This window comes from Spermophilus citellus (genome assembly GCF_964194105.1).
Source record: "Spermophilus citellus genome assembly, chromosome: 1".
NCBI classification, from domain to species: Eukaryota; Metazoa; Chordata; class Mammalia; order Rodentia; family Sciuridae; genus Spermophilus; species Spermophilus citellus.
The window spans coordinates 226395990-226423728 of NC_138182.1; the positions used below are offsets into that span (position 1 = coordinate 226395990).

The following is a 27739-nucleotide window of genomic DNA, read 5'->3' on the forward strand; positions in this document are numbered from 1 at the left end:
CCAGTTTAAGACCTTGGATTTTAGGGAAGTTCGATGTTGAGGATTATTGCTGCTGGAATTAGGGCGTTCCTGCTGCCTGAGCTCCCATTGAGTTCTCGTGAGATTCAGAGAGGATTTTGGGAAGAAAGCCTTGTGGAGTAGGTGAACTGGGTGGCAGCAGAACTGGGATTGCTCCAGTACGTGTGTGGAGGCCGGTGTGAGTTCGGGAATAAAGATTTGCTGTTTGAATCTACAAAGCTGTGTGGTGGCTCGTGATTCTGTGCCCAGCCAAGACTGCGGCAAGATGTCACAGTTCTACATAGTAGGGCTGAGAATGTGTTGTTCAAAATCACAGTAACAATACTGCTAAGACTTCTCCTCTCCCCGAAAGATAAATGTTCTGGAATTATTTCATTTTATTCTTTATTTTCATAGTTTCTTGATAAATGAGCACAATCCTCAAGAAAAATACACCATTGACCTTAAAGGCAACATTACGTAGCAAACAAAAGCTGTCCCCTGACCCCTTCACAGAGGAGAAAACTTCAAGAAGGGATTTTCCATCTTCTGACAGTTTCACAATTCTGCATATCATCTGTGCACTTCAGGACCCAACCCATCTCTCATTTTCTCCAACTTCTTTAACCAAAAAATGTGTGTGTGTGTGTTGTGTGTGCATGCACACACAAAAGGCTCTTTCTACCTCCTTGAAAACGGAGCTAGACAAAGCTTTGGAAAAATTACCCCAATGTGATGAAGCCATGCTGAGAAGGCTTCACAACTAGGGCTAGGTTTCTCCTCAAAGGCTTTTACATTCTCAACATGTTACCATCAGTGTCTAAAATTTAAATCCAGCGAGTCATGGTCCTGAGTACACTCCTGTCCTGAACTTTTCCCAGAGCAGAATCATATGGGCAAGATGGGGGGGGAAGGAGGAGTGGAATAGTGAGCACCCATGGTCAGTTCACAGAGAGGGTAGTGAGGGTTGAGGTCTTAGGACCTGCTGTTCACCTTGGCCTGATGTGCCTGGGCAGAGGACAGGGAGCTCTGGCTCTTTAGCCACAGTGCCCACCCCCAGCTCCCTCACTATGTACTGCCAACCTTCCATACTCACAAAGGATCCCTGCACCATCAAGAGCCTCAAAAGTCCCTTTTAAAGTATTCAGCTGATGGCTTCAGCCCAACCACTTGCCACTTTCTGAGTTCTCAGCTCTTCTTGGTTTCTGGCTGGGCAGTCACAGTGAGTGTCTTGATACATAGCACATCATGGTTTTTGGGCCACCTGAAACTTGATCTGAGAAGCCAGCTGGTGGAGGCTGGGGACCTGCTCTGTCGCTGGTGAGTGCTGAGGCAGCCTAGGGAGGTTCTTGTGCAGGGATAACCTGGGGCCTGTTAAGCTGCTCCCTTTGCGGCTTTCCGGGCCTGGTGCTCCCGTTTCGCTCTCTCCCTCTGCTCCTGCTCCCTCTGAATCAACTGCATCATATCCCGATGCCACTGCTGCAGCTTCTGCTCATAGGTGGCGAGGTCCTCTGCCTCACAGGTGGGGAGCTCTTCCTTGACAAGCTGCGTGGTCAGAGTCAAAAGGCTTTTTGACTCAATTCGGCCCAGAGCCTGAAGCTTGGACTGCGAGGCCTGTTGGAAACAAGAGGGGTGGGGGCAGGTGGGAGAGGAAGAGAAGCCATTAAGTCACTTGTAAAGCCACACACTCTGCTTATAGGGAAGGGCCTCGGTTGGAAAGCTGTCTCTTTCATCCAGGCACTGCTAGCTTTCTGCCATTTTATTTTTTTAGCTCAGCAGTTTTGCTAAGATTCACCACATATGATTTCTCCCCCTTGACTCCTACGAGGTAAAGCGGAACTCCACCTGCTGACTCCCTGTTGTTTCTTGTTATAAACCAGAAAGACAGCATGGATAGAACACATCTACATTTCCACTCTGACCTACTCCAAACCAAGCAGCAAACTCCAAGCACCAGGATTCTAGGATGCAAACAAAATGGCTGAGATAGCTGATAAACTAGAGCAAGTGCACCCATACATACAAGTCCGTTTTTGCCTTACTAGCGTTCCTTTTGACAGACTGAAATCATTTTGATGGCCTCTCACTAATGGTGGCCTCTCGCTAATGGCATACTAAACAGCCCCCATGAGGGCTTCCAACTGCTGTGCCCTCCTGCAGGTCAGCCTCATATCCTGCCTGCTTACAGCTCCATCTGAAATGGCACTTGGTTTGGTCAGTGCTGTGTTCCTGGAGAAGCACTGAAAACATTAGTTTACTTAAATGCTTCAAGATAAAGTTCATCAGACAGCACCACTTATGGCCCCAGCTGCAGCTTATACCACAGATCCCCATGTTCTAAAAACAAGTAAATGAAGTAAAGTGGTGCCTCAGAGCTAGTATCTGACAAACATTTGTCTTTTGATTTGATTTTTGTAAAATACATCTGCAGAAGAGTAAAGGTTAAGAACTTTAAGTAGATAAAAGTTTCTACCCTCTAAGATGAAATATATACAAAACCAGAGTAAGAAGTTATAACAGGTGTGGTGGTAATCCCAGTGGCTCAGGAGGCTGAGGCAAGTTTGAGGCAAGCCTCTGCAATTCAGTGAGCCTCTAAGCAACTTAGTGAGACCCTGTCTCAAAATAAAAAATAAAAAGGGCTGGGGATGTGGCTCAGTGCTAAAAGTGTCCCTGGATTCAATCCCCATTATCAAGAGAGAGAGAGAGAGAGAGAGAGAGAGAGAGAGAGAGAGAGAGAACAGAAAGAGGTTATAATTTTTAATAGCATATCAACCTTGGTCAATGTGTATGTGGTGAATGAAAACTGGGGAGCCAAAGATGGGTATGTAAATTCTCAACCTAGTTCTCTGTATATCTTGGGAACATTAGTTAACCTTTCTTTCTCAGTTTCAATTACAAAGGAGAAAAGTTGTACAATGATCTTACTGAAATATTGGAAGAAAGAATTGCTTAAAATACCATAGAATTCCCCTTCTAACATGAGAAAAGAGGTTTTCCATAGCTGATTTGATGTAATTATGAATATATTTAAATATAATAACCTAGCAAAGTTTACATCTATCTGCTACAAAATCACCAATAGGTCAGCTGGCACCAGATGGGCAGGTTTTCTGTTCTGTGTATAGGTTTCCCATTCAGGCAGCACTTTTTCCTCTTTGCACTAAACAAATGAGAAACAAAGCAAGGAGTAGGCCAAGGGTTTTAACACTGAACATGGTTCTTTTTCTCCGATGCTGATCACAGATTAGTTAGGGATGTACAGTTAAAAGCTACCAAAGACAGTTTGAGAGTTCGGGTTGTTTTGTAAAGAAACAGGGAAAACCTGTTTACCAGGCCACGTAGCATAGAAGAGTATTTCTAATGTTTTAGAGAACAGCACGAAGTTGCCAAAGCTGAGCAACAAAAGATGCCTACATCCTACCACTTCTTGTTTAATGTGGCTTTGTGAGTTTCTGATCAGGCACACTCAGGGCAATATGGAGAAGTGACCCGATACACCAGGGGCAGGAGTCGGGATATTGTCAAGAGGAGATGAGCCATTATCTACCCACCAGGCACATATCAGGGGTGAGTGGGTAATGACATGCTGCCTTAGTGAACAAAACTATCACCGATTAGCTTAAGTACAAAAAGAAGCATAAAAATTCCACTGGCTTCTTTTAAGACCACTTTCTGTGCAAAGCAATACAAATGCTATTTTTTAATGTCATTTTTTCCTGCCTTTGTGTGTGACATTGATGCATGAAGATTACTTGTCCATCACCACAGCAGAGGAACATGCTTTATGCACAACAGAGAGAGACTCAATTTCTGCTCTGATTCACCTTAAATCGTTCCAGGTATCGGGGCAGCTTGGATTGTTCTGGTTCCTCTATGTCTAGCAGCTCCACCAGGTTTTCGGAGCCCTGGTTGTCGTCACTTTCTTGGGACTGTTTCTCAGAAGTTTCCTCAGCTGGGGAAGTCAGCGTGTGCAGCACTCCTTCTAGCACATCGAGCTGTGGAGCAGAGAGAGGGTCAGGGACTATAAGTGCACATGTGGTCTTGGCAACAAACTGTGAAGAGAGGCTGAAGATGGTGGAAGAAAGGGAAAAAGGGGATCTAAAAAACTGCTAAGTTTTCTTTATGAAATTGTAGAAAATAGCAAGGGCTACAGCTCAGAGGTAGAGCACTTGCCTAGCATGCTTGAGGATCTGGGTTTCACCCCCAGCGCTGACAACAACAAAACAAAAGAAGGAATATAAATGATTGTATTTTTTGCACATTAGAAACACCCTCTCGGATGGCATGGAAAACTCCGTACAAAGCAAATGGTACAAATAAGCAAGCTACAGATTATTTGTATTGGTGAATCAGCACCATGGCATTCAAGTCTGCTTTCAATTAGCAAGGTAGGAAACCGGGAATTATGCTTGATGGCCATTAAAGTACCTCCCCTTCCCATGTCTTTCTTTGGAATCTGTTTAGAATTGGGACAAAGGGAAAAAAAGACCACCACAAACCACAGCCAACAAAAGGCCAGTGTGAATGCATGGTAAAGCTGCTGGGTATAGGCGAGGGCCTCTCTCAAGAGAAAGACTTCGGCTCACAGAGTATCTATAAATTAGATCAGTCTGATCTACATAAGCTGCTGGCAAAGGCCAGAGATACATCCATGAAATTCATTTTAATGAGGTGATTTCTGTGACTTAAGTAGTAGGTTAATTAAAAAACAGAGTTTCTTTTTGTTTTGATCCCTCTTCCCTTTGCTTCCACTGTAGGGTTTAGTTCCCTTGACCCACAGAGGGCCTAGTCGTCAGAGATGGGATGGAAACAACAGCGAGGCGGGCATAAGCACCTACTTGCATGCTGATTAATTTTGTCCATATCACATTAGAACAAGACCCCCAAATGACTTCAAGTCCTTTTACTACTTGAAGCACAATGCCCAAACTGGACATATAGCATAATCTTGCCAACATGTGAATCAGATTCCTTTTAAGTTAGAATATAAAGAGTATAAATTTGATTCAGATAGGAAGGAATATTTCCCTGGCAAGGTTTTTATGTATAATTTTGTGTCTTCAAACACTAGTACTGACTACAGCAGGCTTAAAATGCATATTTAGAAATGTGTATCTTTTGTTATAAACACTGGTAAAGAACATATGATTTGCAACACATTAGTATAAGGTGATAGTAAAGGCACTAAACCTATGTGTCTCATGACTGAAATGAAGTAGTGGGCCTTAGTGAACAGGGTAAGGACAAAATACCTGACACTTCACTCTGGTAATGAGGCCTCACTGGCTAGAAAGGCTGCTTGGAGAGAGTGGACATCATGGCTCCCTGTGGGGTGCAAGGCTTATCGTGCTTTCTAGAGTCTGAGCTAAGTCTAGTGACTTCATAGTGACAAGGGTGTTATGAGAGATGAGCTTTGGAGCTGGTGGGAGGACAGTGTTCAAGATCAGGCAATGCAAACAGCTTAGAACTTAAAAAAAAAAAAAATGTGATCCAGATCTCAGCAGTGCACACCTTGATCACACAATGGCTTAATGGAAGGAAAAGATCATGCCATCTCTGACACTCATTTCTCTTCTTCTTCTGTTTTTTTGTACTGGGGATTGAGCCCAGGGCTCTATTTTCAGTCCTTTTCATTTTAAAACAGGGTCTTGGTAAGTTGCTGAGGTTGGTCTTGAACTTGCAATCTCCTGTCTCAGCCTCCTGAGTTGCTGGGATTATAGATGTGTGCCCCAGATTCATTTCTTGAGGACTCTTATAGGGGAAAAATGCCTCTGTAATTTCTCAGGACTACGTGAGGGTAAAGAAATGCTAGAAGTATTTAACACACGATCTTACCCTCTCTTAAGCTCCCACTGAGATTTTTTTTGGGGGGTGGAGTTGAGGGAAGGTAGTAGGGTAGGCAATATTTTACTAAATTTAGCTTGAGTTTCAGGGAGGGGAACAGTTTTCCTCTGGGGCAATAAAAGCTATAAATCAACATTAATCTTATAATGTTTTTTGTTGGTAGCATTGAAAATATTTGTGTTTATTCTTTCCTTTTAACTGAATAAGTACACAAATATAAAAGTAGGGGTAGGGGAAAGACAAAACAAAAATCAAAGCTCAACTTATCATGAGTCACAAAGATGGCTGAATCTCAGTGAGTATGTTCTCAGGGCTGAAGAACATACCGCTTCTCGACACAGCTTTCTGTCTTCTGGGGAAGAGGCCACTTTCTCCATCACTTGAAGGGCTCTGTCAAGGTAGCCTGGTTTCCACATCAGAGGCATGTTGTAGTACACAGCTCGTAGCCCATGCTGCAATTCCACCTTCCCTGTGGCCAAGAAAGGACAAGGAAAAAGGCTCAGCATGTCTTCCCACTCTGAGACTGTAAACTTGGAGGTGCTAGTATTTGCCTTGCAGTTCTAGAAACACAGAAAGATCATTTCAAATCTGCACCGAGAGCCTTACCTCATCCAGTGTCCCAGTGATATTTCAGATAGATGATAAAGAATGTAGCAGAACTCACCTTCACAAATTTAATACAAAATTGTGTGAACCTGATTTTCTTCTTTTTCATTTGGGCTGGTGGAGTATGAGCTTGCATGAATTATCGGGCTGAGGGAAATCTTAATACTGAAATATCTGCCTCTGAGCAGGGCTACCCTTAAAACATAAGTCAACGGAAATGCTATTTTTATTTAAGACCAAAATCTTTATTAGAAAAAGAAATTTCCCCAAGTTTCCTACAGTGACAACTTTGTCAACAGCTGACAACTTTCTCTTGCCAGGAAATGTGCAACATTTTTCAAAAAGTGCCAAAACACCCAATCAACTATTTATATGGAGGGGAAAAATCTAATTTTCCCCTTTACTTTAGTTGAGGGCCATCAATTCTGAAATCATAGAGTACTGGGGATCCTTTTGGATATTAGGACATAAAATTCCCCTTGGAACCTCACACCATCAAAACTGGGGCTGAAGATGTGGACGTGGACAACAGGGTCTTTAGCAGTGAGAGGGGCTGTCTGTACAGCGGAGCAGAAAACCTCTCTACACTAATGACCAGTCACCTTGAACTGCCAGGCCTTAAATCCACCTTCGTTTATCTTTCCCAGGAAGGAGGATTTGGGAAAGCTATAGTAGGATACAAATAGACAAAGCTTATCAGGTGACAGCTAATTTTAGATCTTTAAGGTGCTCGGGGCTAGAGGCAGCAACATTCTGGGCCACTGCTTCTTCCAGCAGGGTTGAGCAGGCTGCACAGCACACGATCAGTGAGAGCAAAGAGCTCTGATCTGATGGCTGCCAGTCACGATGCACCAGGGCCTCTGCTCGTGAACAAAAGCAAAGTACATTTTCTTAGTTCTGCCAACTTCCTGAGAAATCCACACAGTGTAGTCATCCTGAATGCTAATCTGAACACAAAGGAAAACACATGTAAATCAATATCAAAAGTAGGTGGCAAATAAGGAAAAAACTGTTTAAAAGAGTGGCCAATCCTTACTAATTTGATAGCCAGTCTGATAAATTATGAACTACCTCTTTCTCAGTTTATGTTAGAATCAGCATCCAAGAATGCCACACTATGTTTTGTTGGCAAAGATCAACTTCCAAAGCAGTCAAACTGGGGCTGGGGATGTGGCTCAGTGGCCCAGAGCTCACCTAGCATCTCTGAGGCAGTGTGTTCGATCCTAAACACAACATAAAAATAAATAAATAAATAAAAAATAAAGTTATATAAAAAAAGTAGTCAAACTGCTATCAAGGGAAGGGGGTTTCCTGGAGGCCTAACTACTTAAGAGAGAACGGAAGGGTGATGAACTAACAAGCATTTAATAATCTCTATAAACCAGGACACATTTAAATTGAATGCTATTTGTCCAGATTCTACACAACCAGGACTGCTGAGGCCAATCCTCTCAACCTTCTGATTTTCAATGCAACCAGGGATCCAAATGTCGGCTGCTATCTCACCACACTCTACAATCACACTGTACCAGTGGGCCGCTCTCTGCTTCTCCCAAAGGGCTAAGAGTTATACTTTCTGGGTTTCTCTTCCCTCATCTGAAAACAAAACCAAAGACAGTTCAACCCCAACTCTTAATTTCTTTCCTCCTGCACTTCATGGCTGAAGAGACAGGAAGAGTTCTTTTAATACGGGGGGAAGATTTGATTGGTTGGCTCTCCCTACAGGGTGCCAGAGCTTGTGCCCCTCAGTGGTAGAGGCCCTGGGTTTGATCCCAGTATTGCAAACAGAAAAGGAAAAAGAAAAATAGAATGAATAAGAACTTCCCTTTCTATTCCCCTCCTTCATGGTGATTAACCAAATATTACCTACAGCCTCCAGAACCAGTTCTGACCTTATGTCATAACTGAAGGCTATGGAGACCTTTTACTTTTATGTCTAAAAATGAAGGTTATGTTGGGCCCAGTGGTGCATACCTGTAATTCCAGTGGCTCAGGAGGCTGAAGCAGGAGGATCACAAGTTTGAGGCCAGCCTCAGCAACTTATTGGGGCCCTAATCAACTTAGTGAGACCCTGCCTTAACATAAAAAACAAAAAGGACTGGGAATGTAGCTCAGTGGTAAAGTACCTCTGGGTTCAATCCTTAGTACCAAAAAATAAAAATAAGTAAATAAATAAATAAATAGATGAATTTTTAAAAAATGAAGGTTATAGTAAGAATTCTACTAGTAAGTTCAAATCAAATTAAAATTTTACTATGAAATACAAGAATGTACCAAGTGTATCCATGAAGAATAATATACATAAGCTTACCAAGAAGTGCATAGCCATACAACTGGGAACTCAAACCCACTGAATTCTTTTGTTTTAGGCCTGGAAGTAATAGGGATGCACCAAAGTTCCTCTCTTCTTCCCACTGCAATAGAACATACCAGATCATGGTCCATGTAAGCACTGAACATTTTTTACAAAAATGTGACTTTTGATGAAATGGAGGAAAAACATGTTATCACATTAGATAAATATCACAAAATAAGAAAGTTATAAATATTATAACCCAATTTTGTAAATAAAAGCTATGTATGTTTAAAGAAAACTACAGACCAGAAGTAACCTATACGTTGACAGATTTCTGAGCAGCAAAATTAATGAGTAACTTTGATTTTCTTCTTTGTATTCTTCATTATTCTCCATTTCTTTGCAATGAATAAGAGTTCCTTTTACAACCAGAATAGCAAAACAAAACAAAAATAAAGAGTTCACTCTGGAGTTCACATTGCCTTGAGGCCATCAAGGAAGATTCCACAAGCTGTCACTCAAGGGGCTGTGGCACCATGAGCAAGCTTTTCACTTTTAAACAACTCAGCAATTTGACTTCTCCTTCACAATGTTAAAATAAATAACACTCTTCAGTCACCTTTAGATAGATTTGTGCCTCTTAAAAACAAATTAGGCAATCAGAAACACTTAGTTATTGTTTCTTTCAACCCAGGGTGCAAAATTATACTTCAATAAAACTGAAGCCTTTTGAGACATGGGGACATAAAGTGGGGGCAAAATCACAAGTGTTGCTATGCCTTTCAGACACTAATAATAGCAGTGATGGGGACTCCCTGGAAACACAGGCCAAGGAGAACCTTGGCAGCTCCTGAGACAACGGGAGCTGTGACCTCAGTGCCATGAGCACACACTAGCTAGACCTGCAGCCTTCGCCCAGCTTTGAAACACACAGAGGTCCAGCTGCCCTGCGGGAGCATCTGAGCTCAGGGAGGAAGCAAAGAATGATCAAGGTCCACAGGCTGCAGCTACCACCAGGTATGAATGAGGCGGCTCAGGTGTTCACAGGTGCCCAAACTTCTGGATTGTGAACAGCCTTCATGCAACACAAATGCCAGTTCTTGAGGTTTCCTAAACCTTTGAAAACAGCAGAAACCTTGGGAGAAAAACACCACCACCCTCAGGTCCTTCAGCAGCAGAGAAGTAAAAGAGCTGATAATTAAGGATCGGGTCATTTTATTCCCCCAAACTATTCTAATTCAGGAAGTTTGATTATCCCCACATGCCCGGCTTACTTGAACATCCCCCATCCCCAAGGGAAAAACAGGAGCTGCAGTATCAGTACAATAGGGGCTGAAGCCAAAGGAGCACTGAAGTACATGACAGCTATCCTTGTTGGGCTAGGGATCAGGCAGGTGGGAACGGTGACTGGGACAGTGATATAGGTTGAGCATCCCTAATCTGAAAATCTGCAAAGCTCCAAAACCCAAAACATTTTGAGTGCCAACATGACACCACAGGTGGAAAATTCACCACCATGAAACTTTGTTTTATGCATAAAGTTACTCAAAATATTGTATAAAATAGCCTTCAGGCTCTAAGTAAAGGTGTATATGAAATATAAATGAAGTCTGCGTTTAGACTTGGGTCCCATCCCCAAAGTACCTTATTATGTATGTTCAAATATTCTAAAATCTGAAAAAATGTGAAATTTTTCTAGGCTCAAGTATTTTGAATAAGGAATATCCAATCCATATGGTGGATTAATTCAGGTGCTATTTTACTAGCGGCCTCAAGGTTTTCCCATTTTATGCTTCTGTCTCTCCTATTAATACCAAGCAAATCCTCACTGCTTCCTCCCACCCACTTCACAGTGAGACATCACAGAGGAGTTGCTTATACTTCTTGTCTCCTTTCCGTACCTCTAAATCACTTCCTAATCCATTTCAATTTGGATTCTTGCTCCATATCTGCATGAATACAAAGGTTATAATTTAGTGTCTTTATGTCACTAAATTCAATAATTTTTTTTTTTTTTTTTTGCACTAGGAATTGAACTCAGTGTCTTCTTACCAACAGGCTACATCCCCAGTCCTTTTAATTTTATTTCAAGACAGGGTCTTGCTAAATTTTCCAGGCTGGCCTAGACCTTGGATTCTTCTGCCTCAACCTCCCAAGTCTATGGGATTACAGGTGTGCAACTGCAAGAATACTTCATACTTCAATGAAATATTTTTATTCCTCATCTTACTCTTCCCTCTCAGAAGCACTCTACATTGTAGATCACTCTCTTCCTATGGATTTTATGGTCTAATACATTCCTGATTTCTCTTCTTATTTTAATTTTTAATTTGCACATGGTATTATGGCGTAGAGCACAATAATCAGATAAATGCATACAACATTGATTTTCCTTCCTTTTGCGTGATAGATCATTTGAAAATATATGGATGTATAATTAATCATCAAAACTGTATCTACAGTTCACATCTTTCCATTAAGCCTCCAATTTCCCTCATGAAATCTCTTAACTGTTTCAAAAGCATCTCAAATTGCAAGATGTTCAGAGCCTCATAAAATCTGGTCTTGCCTGGTGCAGTGGTGCACGCCTGTAATTACAGTGGCGTGAGAGGCTAAGACAGGAGGATTGTAAGTTCAAAGCCAGCCCCAGCAAAAAAGTGAGGTGCTAAGCAACTCAGTGAGACCCTGTCTCTAAATAAATACAATATAAAATAGGGCTGGGATGTGGCTCAGTGATTGAGTGTCCTTGAGTTCAATCCCTTGTATCCAAAGCCAAAAACAAACAAAAACTTTTTCTAAAGTTCCCTTGGCAAACATGGTGTTCATTTTGTCTAGATGACTCAGAAACTGAAGAGAAAATAACTGACCTCTGCCTCCCCTGCCTCCACATCTAGCTCCTCTCCTGTTATTTACCTCCCAAATATGTCCAGTGGGCACTGACTCCATGGCCCTCTCATTGCTACATGACCATTATCTGTTGTTCAGTCTGCATGGGAGTCTCTCAGCTGGCCTGACCATAGTCACCTTTGTCCTGCTCTTACTCACAGTATAGACAGAAGGATCTTTTCAAACACAAATTTGATTATGTTACTTCCTGTGCTCAAAAATTTTCAATGGCTCCTCACTATTTTTAGGATAAAAACAAAACGGCCCACCATTGGCCTCTGTCCTCCAACTTTATCTCACTGTATCCTCCCTCCATTCCTTCATCTTCCTTCAGCCGCTTTCTTCTCACCATGTTCTTCCTGCCACAGGTCCTTGGAACATGTTATTTCCTCTTTTTAGACTGTTCTTTCCCTCTTCAGTGTAAATTCTCACTTATCCTTCACATGTTAACCCAAGAACTATCTCCTTAAGGAAACCCTTCCTAACCAATTTAAGTTTAAAATAGAAGAAAACTCCCTATATAAAGAAAACTCCCTACAAGATAGGCCTTTCATAGACTTCTTCATAGTGTTTATTATGGTCATATTTTTATATTTGCATGTTTGTTTTGTTTCATTTTGTTTTAAAATACTAGACTGGAAGCAGAAAATCTTTGCTCACCTTTGTATAACTGGTACTTGGTAATGTATGGAATGAATAGATGCTCAATATATATTTAATGAAGTAATAATGAATGGGGTGCATGCCATACGCTGTGACACTCATCCTAATAAGATATAACATACCATAAATTCTTTAGAATAGGAGTTGGACTAGACCACCTTTTCAGTTCCTACCCCCAACAAGATGTTTTGATGTTACATCTTAACATTCGATGTTAAGAGCAGACAGTAGAGCCACAGTGCCTGGCTTCATACTGGGTGGCTGCATCACCTACCAGCGGGGTGGTTATTCTTTAACACCTCTATGGCCTAGTCTTCTTATCTGCATAGAGTGAAGATGAGAGGCACTAATACAGTTAAAACACCAAGCACACAGTCTGGTGTAAAATAAGTACTACTTAAATACCAGTTATTGTTATTTCTATTGTTACTTAGGATAAGAACAAACAATGACTAAACCCTAATTTAAGAGCAAAGACCAAAAGCTTGACATTCTGAACTTTCTAGAATACAACTGGCCTAGAACAACTTTAGAAAAATACTGACACAAATCAAGTGGTATTTAATTCCCTAGGTTGTAGTCAAAGGTAGCTGCCCACCTGCTTCCTTGATAGTCCATGTCCAGCTCTTATCAATGACCCATTTCTGAATGTCTGAAGTCATTCTACATAGGTTAAGTTTCCTATTATTCACAAGGGGCTAGGGATGTAGCTAAGTGAAAGAGTGCTTGCCTGACATATAAGAGGCCCCAGGTTTGATCCCTAGCACTGCAAAAAGCAAAACAAAACAAAAAATAATAAAAAAATTCTAAAACAAATAAAAAAAAACAACCAAATCCTCCAAAACATTCAGTTCCATTTTGTTACAAACCAGTAACTAGAAGGTACAGAAATAAACATTCTTTTCTGATCGTGCAAGGTCACATCAGATACCTTTCCCTAGACTTCCTCTAGGTAAGCAACCACCACTTGCTCTTTCCTAAAGCTTTCAGTACCACTTTTTTAGTGCGGAATACTTACACTGAAGTCTGTCTTCTTTTCCAGACAGTGGTATAAAACATACAGGGAGAGAAGCTGGGTGGAAGGCACTTCAAAGGCTTCTTGCATCATGATCTCAAAAACCACAGATAAAGCATCTGGGTAAGAAGATAAAAGTGAAAATAAGTTGTAGTAACATCACCAAATCTCTTAACAATAAATACTTTTTAAAAGTGGAGAATAGAGTTGGGTGTGGGAGGGCATGCCTGTAATCCTAGCAACTGGGAAGGCTGAGGCAAGAAGGTTCCAAGTTGAAGGCCAGTGTTGGCAACATAGTGAGACTCTTAGCAAATCAGTGAGATCTTGTCTCAAAATTAAAATAATAAAAAAGGGCTGGGTATGTAGTGCCATGGCAAAGCACCCCTGGGAAAATAGGTCTTTCTCAAGCCTTTAACTTCTATTGTACTTACTGTACAATATGAAATCAGGTGCTACAGCATCAACATGTTCCTGGACACTGAATAAACCACTTCATTTCTCTTGGTAATGATAAAATGTTATTTGTAATGATAAAATGTTATTTGCCCTAAATGCTTTAAGAGATCTGTTGACAATCTACCAAGATAGTACAAATGAAAATGCCTTGAAAATTGTGAGGCAGAATTAAGCACTGAGGCATACAGAAAGGAGATGTATCTATTTTCAAGGTCACCCCTGACAAGCAGGGCAGAGAAGCTGGGCTGCTAGCACCATTCTCTGCACTGGTACCTTTCCAGTGAGGCAGAAGTAGACAAATGCCAGAGGAAATCCCAAATCCCAAGTGTCATTTCAAAGACAATAGAAAACTGATCAGTATAAAAGGGGACAGTAAGATCCAGTTTTAAAAGACTTGAAAGAAGGAAAGGAAAATGCTCATTCATAAATTATAAGCCCCTGAGTATAACATACAACATATTTGTTTTCACATGCAAGCTGGTCATAGGAGAGCAGGCCTTGAGCAATTCTTATTTTCCCTTGATATTCTACAACAGATAGAAGCTAAGAAAACCAGTTTCAAGTAATTTCCATTCCTCAGTTATTTGTTGTTAAAATACAGAATGGTAATATTGGTTTAAAATATAACGTCTGCACACATCATAAGTACAGTAACTATTTTCAACTGCGTTAATCTGTTGCTTTTGTATATACTCATAATCAAAGTTAGCATGATTTGCAGCTGCTTCTGGCCAGCTGCACATTGTCAGGGTTCTAAAGGAGGCCATAGACATGAATATCTATATTCTTTTTGCAAATGGGGAAACTGAGATAGGCAGGCAAACCAGGAAGTCATCTAGTGTGAGTCTAGTAAAATAAGGACTTGGAAGAGATTTTCTTTTAAATAAACAAACTAATAATATTTTAGAACCCAAGGCCAAAAATCTGTTTTAAAAAAAAAAATCCAAGTTCTGCCAACTGTTCCTTGCAGAATTCAAAATTACACATGCATATTAAATCAAATTTACTTTATCCTTTATTTATATTCTGCATTTCAAAAAGCTTAGGTAGTAAAATTAGATAAACCTGTATAATTAACATTTCCTCTGTAGTCATTTATGTATTTTATATTTCCTATCCTAGATGAGTGAGGATCCCAGCTACTTGGAAAGCTGAGGCAGGAGAATAGCAAGTTCAAGGTTAGCCTAGGCAAAATTAAAAAAGAAGCTTTAGAAATGTAGCTCAGACGTAGAATGCTCCTGGGTTCAATCTCCAGTATGAAAAAATATATTTCCTATTCTAACAACCATTAAAAAAAGGAGACAATATTAAACTTTTTTGCCTAAATGACAATATTTACATGAAAATTTTCTGACTAAAAGAGTGATGTAAAGAGATGTCATTAAGAAACTAAAAAGTGGAAAGTGCCTGCATTTATATATTTCCCTTTAGAAGCTGAAAGCCCTATAATAAATAACTGAATCTGGGTTTAGTTTCCTACCTTTGTAATTTTCTTTCTTTATGAAAGAATCCATCAGTAAATTGAATGTAAAGTTATCTGGAAAAATTCCGTATTGAACCTGTAATATAAATGAAAATAAAGGTGAAAAAAAGAAAAACACATCCCAATTTAATGCAGTCTGTAATAAATGCCTATGTATTATTCAGGATAAAACGTGTCACCATTAGCTTTAAACCCTATGACGATCATTTTACAGCATCTGCTGACAGTGAAACAGAAGCTGTGACTCATGAGGTTTGGTAATTAGAACTGTTGGTCAGGGTGAGAAAGTTGTTAGTGGGTGTCTGATGTAAGACAATTGATATGTGAGAAAGCTCAATTCTAACACCTTGCCATAGCTAAAAACAACATAAAAAGAAAAAATCAAATACCCCCCTAATTGGTTCAGTGATTTTTTTTAAAGTATGAATAACAATGCAAAAAATAGATTCTCAAGAGAAATATACATTGTGCAGCATATTCTGGTTCTTGGCCTGGCTTTTAAAGACCCAAGAAAAATGTTAGCAAATATTTGCTACTAACCAGCCTCCTGGGATATTGTACTTATAAGCAGCTGAGTATTTGAGAATCAGATATACAGATACTTTAAGAATAAAATTCTAGGGATAAATGTGAACTCTTTGGCATCTACCTCAGAATTTTCTAGGAGTTCCTAAACCATACAGATTCCTAAGCCTCAGATCCACAGAATTTCTGGAACTGGGCACAGAAACCTGAAGCTTTAGTGAGCATCTTATATGATATTCATGCACACTCAAGTTTGACTACCACTGATCTAGATTGTAGTTGCATATTTATTTTACATTCTTACTTCAATAGGTTAACAATTCCCCCAACCCCCCCTCTCCATTCTTCCCTACCAGAAACACCCGAGAAAGTTTTCCAACTACACTTACTGCCATGGGAGGTACTGACCCCAGCCTTTTAAACCCTAACTGTGAAACACTGCGGAACTAACTTGTTGTCACTGGTGGGCTGCACAGGACGCCTCAGGTGTGCTAAATGGAGAAATGTTTAAAAGTCACTGTTTTAAAGGTTGTATCTCATGGGCAGGATCTGTATTTCTCAAAACACTCATCCAAATTAGCACTAATCCCTAGGCACAGAAAAAAAACAAACTATCTTAGGATGATAAATCATTAAAGCTGAAAAAGACCTTATAAATCAACTGATTTGTAATTCTCAACCCTCATTATAAATTAAAATCAGCTGGAAACTTAAAAAATAAAAATATTTATGAGGGATGAACAGGCAGAGCACAGTGGATTTTTTAGGGCAAATTATCCAGCACAATGCTATAATGGTGGATATGTATCATTGAACATTTTGTTGATAACCAAAAAATGTATACATTAAGAATGAACCTTAGTGACTTTGTGTGATAATGACGTGTTTGTCAATGTAAGTTTGTCAATTCTAATAGATGTACTGCTCTGGGGCAGAATTTTTTTTTAATCTTTTTTATCAAAGACTGGGGCAGAATGTTAATTATGTGGGAAGCTAAGTATATATGGGGACAGGAGACATATGGAAAATTTCTGTACTTTCTGCTTAATTTTCTGTAAACCTAAAATTGATCTAAACACTTATTTAAAAAACTAGAAACCATTAAAACAAACAAACAAACAAACAAACAAAAAAACCCCACACCAATGCCCAGGCCCCATTAAGAGCAATTAAATTAAATTCTTGGGGGGCAGAGATAAGAATCTATACTTTTTAAAGATTCGTGGATGACACTAATGGGAAGGCAGAATAGGAAATCACTGATTTAATACAACTCGCTCAAATTAGAGTTGAAAAAACAAAGACCTAGATCCTCATCTCAGGCTTGAGGTCAGTAGTCAGAGAATGCAAAGACACAGGATGAAATATCTAGGAGTACAGTCTTTAAAAATAGTATAAGATAAGTTTGAATACCTTTGAGATGACACACCAGCAAAACTGGTCATTTTCCCTCTATACTTTATCAAAAGGAGCTAGGCAAGAAATCCTAGGCTTAAGGGTAAAGAATGAAATGACCACCAGTATAGAGTTGTTCTGATTGAACTATCTTTCAACCTTTACCTGTCCTTTCTTGAGTCACTATGCTTGGAAAAGTATCAGCTACAGAAAATTTATTTATAATTTGTTTTGTTGATTACACTCAGCCCCATTTTGAAAAGGCATTTGAGGGGAGATAATTTATAAAAGTTATTTCTGGTACTATTCCTTGCTGTACTGTAACATGTACAAACACCATATCCTCTTAACTCAGGAAATACTCCAGGAAACTACTCACCTTATTTACAAGGGTATACAAAGCTTTGTCTTCTGCACCATATTTTAGACACTGTCTAATCCAAGTGTGGATAGTCCAATCTCTTAGGTACCAGCAGTTGGGACTATGTCGAAATCTAAATAAAGCACAAGAAGAAAGAAAACTGGTGTCACCTCTTAAATGTCAGAATCAAAATACATCTTTCATCAGCAGGTCTTCTCTTAGATATTTACTCAGTGCACTCAATGTGACCAAAAGTTATACGTCAACAGATGATATAAATTTGAAGTTGAAACTCATTAATTATAAGTCTGACGCAGGAAAGAGGAGGCAACATAATAAATAAGAATTTATAAAAAATTTCATTCCTGCCGGGCGCAATGGCGTACACCTGTAATTCGAGCAGCTCGGAAGGCTGAGGCAGGGGGATTGTGAGTTCAAAGCCAGCCTCAGCAAAATCGAGGCACTAAGTAACTTAATGAGACCCTGCATCTAAATAAATACAAAATAGGGGTGAGGATGTGGCTTAGTGGGCAAGGCCCTGAGTTCAATACCTGGCATTAAAAAAAAAAAATCCTTATTTAGTACCTCTGCTTCAACATTTTAATATGATATTTACAAGACATTATTTGGAGAACATACTCTATTAACCATGGCAGTATGTAAATACAAAGGAGATGTGAAGCTGATGCTCATATTTTAAGTTTTAAAGCAGATGAGCACAAAAAAAGAAAAATAGAAATTTAGAGAAGAGGAGGAGGAAGAGGAAGAAGGAGAAGAAGGAGGAGAAGAAGGACAAGCCAATTTGAACTTTCATGTCCTTCATGATCCACAACCCACCATCTTCTTCACAACTCCATTCTAGCCCTTTGGTCTGTTTCTTCTTGCCTCCCCAGCTCCCTAGTGGTTCCACAAGTTCTAAACAGCTGAAGATGAGGTGTGCACCAGTCCAACAGTAAGATGAGGTATACACGGAGCAATACCACAAAGGAATTGGGAATGCAGCCCTTGCCTCAGTGCACATACATTGCTAACACCTGGGTGGAAGCTGCTTCTTGCTCCTCAGGCTCTATGACAAAAAATCAAGCTGGAGTAGAGCAAGGAATGTGAGGAGGCTGTATCCAGGGCTTTGTACTCACTCTTTTTGTTAATATGTTTTGATTAAGATGGATTTTCCTATCTCATATCATGTCTTAAGTTCCCACATGGGCTTTTAACCATCAGGAAGTAGGGTGATCTCTGGGTTCCACAAAAATTAAAACTCTTTTCGAGTACTGAGACTGAACCCAGGGGCACTCATACAGTGAACTTCTTTCTTAGCCTTTTTAAAATTCTGAGATAGGGTCTTACTAAGTTGCCCACTTTGCCCTTGAGCTTGTGATCCTTTTGCCTCAGACTCCCAAGTAAGTAGGATTATGGTGTGTACCACCAGCCTGGCTCAAAATCTTTTTAAAAAAGAAGGAATGATCTAGCATTGAAGAGGCTCTAGGTTCAATTCCCAGTACAGACTGAAAAAAAAAAAAAAAAAAAAAGAAAAAATAAATAAACTTGGAGCTAAAGTATTTTGTGCCATATTCAAGAGCTGAGGACACAGGCTAATACTAGCATTTTTAAGAGGCTGATTACTCAATCTGCCACACGCTCTTTCCTGCCATCTGCCACTGGGATAGTTTTGTTCTGAATAGGTGCCAAAGTAAAAGCTGAAAAAAGGGGAGGAAGTGAGAACTAGTATTTAATTTAGGCTATTTATTAGTTCTCTGGTGAGATGTTTGGCAAAATAAGATCTGAAGATGTTTTACAGAATTATGATCATGTAGCCCTCCCCAGTTTTTCCTATTTCTTTTTCTAATATCTTAGTTTTGGCTGGAAAATGTCTCTTTCATTATAATTTTTCTCTTTATAATTAGCTCTCTTAAAATCTGAAAGATAAAAATATGTCAAATTAAGTTCATGATTAAGAGTTCCCTGACCAGAGAAAAGCATTGTGTAGGTGCCCTAGATACAAGTTCTAATGAGATCTTCTGAATAGAAACCACAAAATACAACTTTCAGTATTTCATGTTTTCTCTTTCATTTTCAAATCAATAGCTGAACTGTTTGATTCCTTTTCCTTGTTACTCTTAAAATTTTGAAAGTGTAAGATGTACTGGCCAGTTGGGCTTGGTGGCACATGCTTTTAATTCCAGTGACTTGGGAGGCTGAGGCCAAGGCTTGAAAGTTTGAGGCTATCTGGGCAACTTAGTGAGACCTGTCTCAAAATAAAAAATAAAAGGGCTGAGTGTAGCTAAGTGGTAGACCACCCCTAGGTTCAATCCCTAGCACCACAAAAACAAACAAGTGCATTGGCCAATGTAGTTTCTTTCATTTATTCTTTAACATTTTTGTGGTTCTGAGGATTAAACCCTGGGCTGTGTGCATGCTAGGCAAATGTTCTACCACCTAGCTACATTAGAACCAACTTTTATATTTAAAGGAAAAATGTCAAGTGCAATATCAGGTGCATGGCCCCTATGATAGTGATACTCCCTTGGTAAACTCCCTTGGTAATTAGGGAATCAATTGACTTGCTCCATGTGACTCGGGCCTCACAATTCTTGGTCCATAGATTTTCAGTGAATAAAAAAACAGCTTCAATCAACATTGGTATTAAATGCTATTATGTACTGATGATTTTGCTAACATCTATAGTATGTATAAGGAATAGTAAATGCCCCATATGAGGCCTCATTACAAAAAGAATATACACATGCCAGGTGCAGTGGAACCCAGCTATAATGCTAGCAACTCAGGAGGCCAAGGCAGAAGGATCAAGTTCAGGGTCACCCTCAGAAATTTAGTGAGACCCTCAGAAACTTAGCAAGACCCTGTCTTTAAAAAAAATAAAAAGGGTTGCTGGTAAAGTTCAGTGGTACAGTGCCCTGGGGCTCAATCCCTGGTACCAAAACAAAACAACAACAACAACAAAAACCCATACACATGTATTTATTTAACAATAATACAAGGTGGGGAGTAAAGTGCCAAAGACCAAGGGGACCACTAGATGCTAAAGGATTTTTGTTATAATGGTTATTAGATTTAATCTATTTTTCATTTTAAGACAAACCAAAATTAAAAATGCCAATTTCCTCCTCTACCCAAGTACTTTAGACCTAATCCTCATTTTCAACCTAACCTTCTGCCTTAGGATGTCTCAGTGACCAACACATTTTGTTGCCCAGACTTATGACTATTCATGACTATATCCAACCAAAAACCTCTTATTCATGATCAGCAGGTTATTTTTAGACTTATAACAAAGATGACAGTGAGAACCTAGCTATAGACCTTTAAAGCTCAAATGAAAATTTATTTAAAGACATTTGTTAACTTTCTAAGGCAAACTTCAACACATGGAAGAACAGAAAATAATTTTCTTCTCAAAAGTCTTTTCTTCTCATACTTTATTCTTAGAAGTCTAAAAAGAAAGTTACTCATAATCATCTCTGTATAGTAGTCCTTGAAGAGGTTTATCAGGATAGTTCAGGCATGGCTACCTGTATGACCTCTGCTCTCTAAGACCTAACAATCCATATGACAGCAAATGTAGAGGACGTTTTCAAGCAACTGCCAACAGTATGTCAAATTAGGAAATGAGTGGGGCTGGGGATGCAGCATAGTGGTTGAGCACTCGCCCAGCATGTGCCAGGTTTCATCCCCACTACCACAAAAACAAACTCACTTCAAATCAGGAATAAGAATCAACATACACGTATTATGAAACATGCTGCCCAAAGTGCAATTCATGCCAGTCAGGCAACAAGTAAACTCTTCTCTAACCCCCAAGCAGTGTTAAAAAGAGAAATTAGGGAACTTATGTGAGTAGCTATATGGAACATAAACCAGAAAAACACTGGGCCAAGTTAGGGTTGAATTTTGGTTGGTGAGTGTGGGAAAAATTCCAGGGTCAAAAACTTCATAAGCAGTTCACATGGATAAATGTGGGCCCTTTTCTAACTCTCAGTTCTGCAAGAGGCAGGTAGACTCTGGATGGGGACTTGGCCTGGATCAATCTCTGGACTGCTGGCTGAGCACTCTTACTTTCAGCCAGGAGAAAGGCAATGAGAGAAGAACACAACTAACACAATGAGTTTCCAATTTGCCTGCAAACAGACTAGCTTTTGTTCTTGCCTGCTCCGACCACCAGCCTGGCAGATTACAGACGGCCACTGTAGGAGTCCCCTCTGTGCCCCATGCCATCAGCTGTTGGCTCACCTCGACAAAAGCTTTATTATTGCCTAGGACAGCAGACTGCCAAGACAGGCAAACCGTGAGTGTGGAAAAGATAAACAAATGCAACCTAAATAACCCCAATGATGTGTTCATGAAGGCAAGAGCCACTCTGAGTTTCCAGCTTATAAAATGTGAGTAAACTTAGAACAATTCTAAAGACCTGTGTATTTCTTGGAGGAAGGAAGACAGATGGAAGAAGTGCACACCCCAGCTCTAGCTCTGGTTCTTAAGAATTGGTATCCATGGGAGAAGAGATCTCTCCCCAGAGTGAAGTAGGGTTTCTAGGTGAAGCCAAAGCTTGCCTAGGAGGCCCAATCATGGCCAACCAATGCCAGGAACTGAGAAGCTTCATCTCTTCCCAAATCAGGTCATTTGTAGAGCTGTTCAGGGCATTGGCCTGCATTCTGTTTTTTGACAACTGATGCCGCCAGAAAGGCAGAAGTGCAGAATCATTGCCTGCAAAATGGACATGGGAGTGGAAGTTTTGGATATTTTAACATTTTCTCAGAAGAGAAGGGAGGTCATTAGAGGTCAAGAATGAAAAGAGGGGATGTAGCTCGGTGGTAGAGCACTTGCCTAGCATGTGTGAGGCCCTGGGATCACCACCACCACCACCACCACACACACACACACACACACACAAAAAAAAAAAAAAAAACACTGTCTAAAGAGTGAAAAGAAAAAATACTAGAAATTTGCTGTAATATTATAGAAAGGCCCTTACAGGGTGTGAATGTCACAGGGGATTTCTTATTTGGGATCAAATTCATCGTTTACTTTTTTTAAAGTAGGATATAGGGGCTGGGGATGTGGCTCAGTGGTAGAGCACTTGCTTAGCATGTGTGAGGCACTGGGTTCAATCCTTGACACGACATAAAATAAATAAAGGTATTGTGTTCACATATAACTAAAAATATATATTTTTTAAAAAGTAGGTATAGCTGTTCTACCATGGGGTTCAAATGAAGGTTTATTACTATTGAATGGAAAAAGTGGCAATGCTCATCTAGGATCACAAATAAAAATGCTCCAGGCTGAGCAGGCCTCATGTACAAATGCCAGACAGAGCCTGGAGCCCAGCAGCTTCACCACTTAGCTGCAACACTGCCTCTTCCACATGAGTGAGCAAGCTTTCCACACTGTTTATCTGATTATGACAGCCACCAAGCTTAGCCACACACATGCAGCTTTCCTTCTTCCCTAGTGAATTCTGTATCCTGTGGCAACAGGCTTTCCAGATGGGAACCTCAGCCACTGAGCTGGGTGTATACGGGGAAGGGAGAGGGGGGGTCAGGGTAGGAGGAAAGCAAGATTGCCAAGAAGAAAAGCAGCTGGCTCTAAAGCCTGTAGTGAGGACTGGGAACGCTATCAATGAAGCAAGTGTACAACTGTCAAAAGGGTTGAGTGCTTCTTTGAACCAAAGAGCGAGAGTCATGTGACTAAACCAGAATCTAATTCAATCATTGCTACCCACTTTCTCCTTCTAAAAAGATAATTAAAAAGATAATGAAAGCCCCAACTAACAATCAGTATTATTGACTAAAATCTTTTTGCTGCTTTAAATCCCAGATTTATTCTCTCCCTCCACCCACTCTCTGGGTACTGGTCATTGAACCTAGAAGTGCATTAATACTGAGTTACATCCCTAGTCCTTTTTATTTTGAGATAGGGTCTTATTAAGACGTTGAGGCTGGCCTTGAACTTGTGATCCTCCTGCCTCAGCTTCCTGAGTTGTTGGGATTATAGGTGCATCACCACACTTGGCTCCAGATTCTTAAAGAGGAATTTCAGTTAATTTTGATTTTCAACAAACATTTATTAAGCCTGCACTAAATAAATGCACCAAATGCCAGGACTACTCCCCCCAACAATCCACCAAAGGTCAATCAGTCTGGCCTTGAATCTTTTCAATTAATTTACTATCTACCCCACAATGTAAATAAAACTGTCTTTCTTTAAAAATATAAGATACACCCACATATTAAAAATCCTTAAAATAAAACAACAAAAAAATGATAATAGAAAAATTTTATACATATGCTTGTGCTTGGGGCTGAGCCAGGGCCTTGAACATCCTAAGCATACAACCTACTACTGAGTATACTCCAGTCACATATATTTGTAAGTGGTGAAAATGCAGTAAATGACCAAATTTCATCTTTATATTATAGATCTCTAATATTTTTCATTTTTAAGGTCAGATTTACAGAAATACAATGGACATACAATGACATGCATACTTTTCAGTCTTGTAGTTCTACATGTTTTAGCAAATGCATCCAGCTGAATGGCCACCACTCTAATCAAGACATGAGAAGAGTTCCAGCATTCTAAAAATTCTGTTGGTAGGTTTACAATCTATATTCTGGCATTTTCCAAAAAGAATTTGAAAAAAATTAAAACCCAGTTTTCAAGTAGTTTTGAGTTCTATATACAGTCCTTAGACCTTCTGGTATCCCTGCCTGTCATTCTAAAAAGGGTGATAAGTAAGTGGATTTTAAGTAGAGAAGAACACAGGCATAATATCCTGCAAATTCGAAGTGCTAAATGAATGCAGCATAATAACACATTTTTTGAAATGAAGATGGATAAAAGAGGGACTTGTTAGATATCTGAATCTGAATTTTTCAGGCCCAGGGCTTAAAAATGAGGCCACTGGCATCTCACCTGGAAACACACTAGTGTACTATGACATAGTAGAAACTACTCCAGGAGAAATACACCTAGTCCCCATGTCCTCCCATAGTACAGAACTCAATCACAAATGGAACACACATGGTCAAATCATTCTCTCTTCTGTTTTGTCAGATCTACCTTTCTCAATCCAGGAGACATATACCTTATTCATGAAATGTGCACTTACCAAGTAGCCACCTGTGGTAGGCACAGGGTTTTATATTCTATCCCTGGTGATCTATCAATTTCCCCTAACTCTAATCTAAAAAGACATCTCTCCTTTTCTGATACAGGAAAAAAATCACCCATAGTTGGACCCTTAGTCGGTCTCAGTTGCTCTTTCTCACTTCCAAGGTTTATGAAGGAGCCAGTCAGAATGAAGCTGGTTGCTTGTTGCCTGAGGCCTGGAACATGACTTTATCAGCCTTTAAAAGCCAAAGTATGTGGATAAACTGGGAAGAGTGTTTGTGGGGAGAATGGGAGAAGAAAGAAGTATTTACAGATTATTGAGGTGCCTTCCTTGTGATGGTACTAAAAGCAGAAATGGCTGTCTTTGTGGCCACCAACTGACAGTTAGTGAAAGTGCACCCAGAATCCCCTGCTGGGACTTCTTTGGTCACTCTGAAGATGCACACACACTGGCTCACGGTTAGGTTCTGGGCTAGGAACAGTCCCAGCAGGCTAAGGCTGGGCTAACAGGAGAGGGCCTTTGGCTAGGAAAAGCAGGAAGTTGAGAAAAATTAGATCTTAGAACTAATCCTCTTTATAAAAGCATATGAAGTTTTTGGATTGCTTGATTTAGGCAGAGATAGGGAAATATTTTTGGTTTTGAGTAGGAAACCTATGAGCCATGAATAAACTAGTTTCAAAAAGATATAGATATTTCCTGATGTCTACAAAGGCTCAGGCTAAAAACTCAAAGAGTTTCTGTAAAATTATGAATCATGACTAAGACAGGAAAATAACATATATCCATTAATCATTAGTACATCTGACTAATTTTGAGGGAAGGGAAGTGAGAAAGGAAAACAAAGGAATAAAACAGAAATAAAATGCAGTATTTCTGAGGTATTCTAGGCTTAGTGAAGTTGTGAGGATTAGGTCTGCCATAAGAGAAATGAGCAGGAAAAGAGCCTGGCCCAGGAGATGCAGCACTCGCATATGAAGCAGAGAAGCAAGCCACTTTGAGCAGATTTATGTGTATTTGTGTGAGATTATGGATTTCTTTAGGGGTGTTTCTGAGGGAAGAGAGGCTCAGCACTAATCTGGATTTCTTAAGAATAAGATTTTTTCTTTTAAATAAAAAGCATCTCAATGTTTTAAACATTCTGATTCTCTTATATATTAAAAAGTCGAATCTCTAAGAATTTTTTGTTTATAGCAAAAGTAAGACTGGACATTGGACTTCCTTCCAGTTATACAACCCACAAGTTCAGAGCTAGTTTCTATTTCTGTAATGCTACTGACTCCCCTATTAAGCCTTTAAGCTCTTAAAAGGCAGGGGACATGTTTCCTATCATTTTGTGTCCTACATCTGTAAGTGCTTGATAATTTGGCAACGCTAAGATTTATAAATATCAATAATGTATATTGAAATTCATGAGTATTATTTATATTTGAAACAGTAATCCACTTCCAGTTTTGAAGTATCATCCTGACTATAAAGCCAAAGCCAGGAGGAAATGCTGCCTGTTTTGTACAATGCAAGAGGAGACCAAAGATGATGGCAGAGGAAGGGGACAAAGATGTGGGGCCTGGTGTAGTCTAGTGTTCGGATAATTTTGTTTGGCCCGTGTAGTATGTTTTCACACACAGTATATACACCAGGCCCCTGAAATCTCCTTCTAGCGATTAAATTTAATGATTCTAAAGAATAATGACCTTGTATCCACTCATTTAAATACCAGCCAATAACAAGTTTTTATTAAACCAGCACAATGCAGCAATACAAATGAGTGAATAACAACTTGAAGTCAAACAAACTATCATTCATTTCATATCTGATTCTATTCCATTCCAGTAACCTCCATTCCCCCACCATGTGAATATCCTGCCACCTACTTCAGAAAGTAGATTATTATGGGGATAGCAGAGCCTGTAAGCTGGCATCTAAAATTTTAATATGCAATGATACAATCAAAAAAAGGTAAATTCAAAGTCCCTCAAGTACATTTAATTATTATTTTTGAGGTACTGGGGTGCTCTACCACTGTGCTATACCCCAGATCTTTTATTTTTTGAGACAAGGTCTCAAAAAGCAATGCCTCCACGTGATTAAGGACTAGAAATTAAGGACTATAAAAACTGTGAGTAAGAATAAACCCTTTTTCTTTATAAATTAATTACCACAGGTATTTGTTATAGTAACAGAAAGTTGACTAACACCGTGACCCAGTGACCTATGCTCTGCTCCCAGTCCCCATTTGCTTTCTTGTGTTGCCCAATGGTTAAAAAACAAACAAACAAACAAAAAAACCAAAAACAAAAACAGAATGACTATATTTACTAGACAATTCCTCTAACTAACCAAACCCAAACTAGTATTTTAAAATGAAACTGACCAAATGTAAGCTTCAAGTTGTAAAAAGGCTAAGGGCTGGTACTTTAACAATCATAAGAAAGAATGGTTATAAATTTTGAATATGGAAGAGCTGTTTCTTTAGAAATAAGCCAATACAAAGGTCTGAGTTCATCTGTTCTGGCTGGTGAATTTTCCATAAAACACCATGCCTCAGCAAAACAAAAGCTCTTAGGTTGGCCCAGAAAAAGGGAATGAACAATTTGAAAAACATCTTTTATTGCCTGAGAAGATTAAAACAATGTCTAAAAGTGCCAGGAGAGTTGCCTCAATGTGACTACAGGCAGCTTTCCAAAGTCCCTCTGCTTTTCTAAGTATGAGTCATAGGGAAAGAAGAGAGAGCTCCTTGGCAAAAATACAGTCTTTCCCTCCCTTGTTCCAATCCTCCACCTTCACCCCTTTTATATTATTGGGGGGGGGGAGGAAGAAAGAAAGAAAAAAGAAAGAGAGGAGGAGGAGGAGAAGGAGAAGAAGAAGAAAAGGCTTTGGTGGGTAATGGTTAAACAGATTCCAGACAGGCTTAACTGAAGAAATTTGAACACCAGGGAGGCAAAATATCATTGCAGAAGTGTCTATTGTTTGCCATTGTGAGCCACAGACACAGGGAGGCATCTTCTGCATCCTAAAAAGGGCTGGGCTCATTGATCATATGTCAGACCATGGCTGCACTCTGTGGGAGGGGAAGAAGAAAT

The 27739-nt window shown here is 39.7% G+C and overlaps 1 protein-coding gene across 1 annotated transcript in view; it reads right to left on the reverse strand.

Annotated features, from left to right (window-relative positions):
• Nucleotides 1-385: 385 nt before the first annotated feature.
• The window catches only part of MRPS27 (mitochondrial ribosomal protein S27), a 97181-nt gene continuing 69827 nt past the window's right edge, over nt 386-27739 (reverse strand). Inside the window, exons 5-11 of the mRNA XM_081310513.1 lie at nt 17546-17660; nt 15244-15322; nt 13311-13426; nt 8759-8861; nt 6168-6310; nt 3822-3992; nt 386-1611 (exon numbers count right to left, since the gene is read on the reverse strand). Of these exons, the coding sequence (XP_081166639.1) occupies nt 1372-1611; nt 3822-3992; nt 6168-6310; nt 8759-8861; nt 13311-13426; nt 15244-15322; nt 17546-17660 (967 nt within the window). The 3' untranslated portion in view covers nt 386-1371. The remainder of the gene's footprint in view (nt 1612-3821; nt 3993-6167; nt 6311-8758; nt 8862-13310; nt 13427-15243; nt 15323-17545; nt 17661-27739) is intronic.